This window comes from Hipposideros armiger, unplaced genomic scaffold (genome assembly GCF_001890085.2).
Source record: "Hipposideros armiger isolate ML-2016 unplaced genomic scaffold, ASM189008v1 scaffold_212, whole genome shotgun sequence".
Classification (NCBI taxonomy): Eukaryota; Metazoa; Chordata; class Mammalia; order Chiroptera; family Hipposideridae; genus Hipposideros; species Hipposideros armiger.
Genome location: NW_017731562.1, coordinates 1,156,549 through 1,158,442, shown reverse-complemented (window position 1 = coordinate 1,158,442; position 1,894 = coordinate 1,156,549). Strand labels below are relative to the sequence as shown.

Here is a 1,894-nt window from a genome sequence, read left to right as displayed (position 1 = left end):
AAAAAAAAAAAAAATTATTATAGTAAAAGACACATTGCCATTAATCCGCCTCACAATACTCCCCCTCACTTCAAACACACTTATCCCATCGTTCTTGCCACTTTCTGAAGTAGCTCTAGAAGTCGTCTTTTGTGAGTGTCTTTACTTTATCCTCCATCATGGCAGTGCTCTGTGTCACACATCACTTCAGGTACACAGCAATTTCTGTCAAATAAAAACTACAGTGTGTCCTCATCCACCTTATTCACCAGATCTGTCACTGTGTGATTTCTGGCTCTTCCCCCAAGTCAAAATGACCATGAAAGGAAAACACTTTGAATCAATTCAGGACATCAAGGCAGCTATGACAGCGCAACTAAAGACACTCACAAAAGAGGACTTCCAGAACTGCTTCAGAAAGCGGCAAGAACAATGTGATAAGTGTGTTTGAAGTGATGGGGAGTATTTTGAGGGGGGTTAATAGCATTGTGTCTTTTTCTGTAATAATTTTTTTAAATTTAAACATTCACCGTATTTTTTTGGTCACGCCTCATATATACATATATAGATATAGATATAGATATAGATAGATACATACATAGATAGATACACACACACACACACAAAGGGTGCCAAAAAGGTATACACATTTTAAGAAAGGGAAAAACTACTAAAATTGTAATAATATATACTGATAACAAAAGATGACTACAAGTCATGTTTGACTTCTGCAATTACAAGAGGTGCTCAAAGTGGATACTATTAGCATCCAGACACCTCTGATTATGGCAAACTACTGCTTGAGCAACACTGACCAAAGTGTCCACTTGTATACATTTTTTTGGCACCCCCAATACATATAGAGGCACACAGTTATACATAGTCAATAGTGTATATGTGTATATGTATGTATATAATACCAGATTTATTAGAGTTATTGTGCACTGTCACCTTGAAAACCATTTTTCGGAAATCAGATTATGCTTGGTAGAACTCCAGCCTTCACTGAGACCTACCCTGGATATCACAGCCTGGAAAGCAGACCTCGGATCTGCTGCCATGGAGACAGCAGGTACCAGAGAGACCGGAAATTAAACTGAGCATCTCAAGTTACTAAAAGGAGGCATAAAGTCAGCTGGGTTTTACTATATCATAGTAACACAGTATCTAGGACTGAAAATGACCACATATCCCAAACTCTTCCCACAGGAGTGGCTCAAGTGTTAAACAGACTTGACGGAAAACCTTTCAATGATGCAGATCAACGACTTTTTGAGGTAAGGTAATAAACATGTGAAGCAAGGGTTATAGCTGCGCATGGTTGTAGTTTGCCCAAATTTGTAAGGATAAATAGATATTAGTTCATTATTATTATACTTAAACAGTATGACAGCATTTAAAGGAAGATTTAAAGAATATATTGATGCTTAAGTAAGATTTGATTCTCTTTTTCACTAATTAGATTATTTTGTGACAATTGATTATTTTTATCCTAATTTTATTACCAAACTGAATAGCCCACTCTTCTCTCCAAAGTATTAATTTTCTTATCCTTGTCTTGTTTGGGTGTGTTCAGAGTTGTGAGACCTCAAGCCCGGCTCTGCCAGGTGTGTTGTCATCAGCTTTCTTATGTTTACAAGCTTCCTTTTACTCTAGTCTAGTTCTAAATCAGTGCCCCCACCCCCCCCTAAACATTTAGCTTATGGGCACACTCACTTGGCTACTTTATCAAAATATTTTATAGGCTAGCTACTGAAAGAGGTTGCTTTTGGTTAAATGGAATGGGATTACTAAAATCAGTCCACAACCTAAATAAATTAAGAACACACTTAAACAGACTGTAAGCATGTTTTTAAATGTGTGAAGTCATTTCTTCACCATGACATTAAATTAGTAATTTTTTTCTGATGTGATG

General features: G+C 36.6%; 1 protein-coding gene across 1 annotated transcript in view; it reads left to right on the top strand.

The window, feature by feature from the left end:
* Positions 1-1,894, top strand: part of PDE11A (phosphodiesterase 11A) — a 398,336-nt gene that overhangs the window by 213,108 nt on the left and 183,334 nt on the right. The window contains exon 8 of the mRNA XM_019654011.1: positions 1,189-1,256. Within this exon, the coding sequence (XP_019509556.1) occupies positions 1,189-1,256 (68 nt within the window). The remainder of the gene's footprint in view (positions 1-1,188; positions 1,257-1,894) is intronic.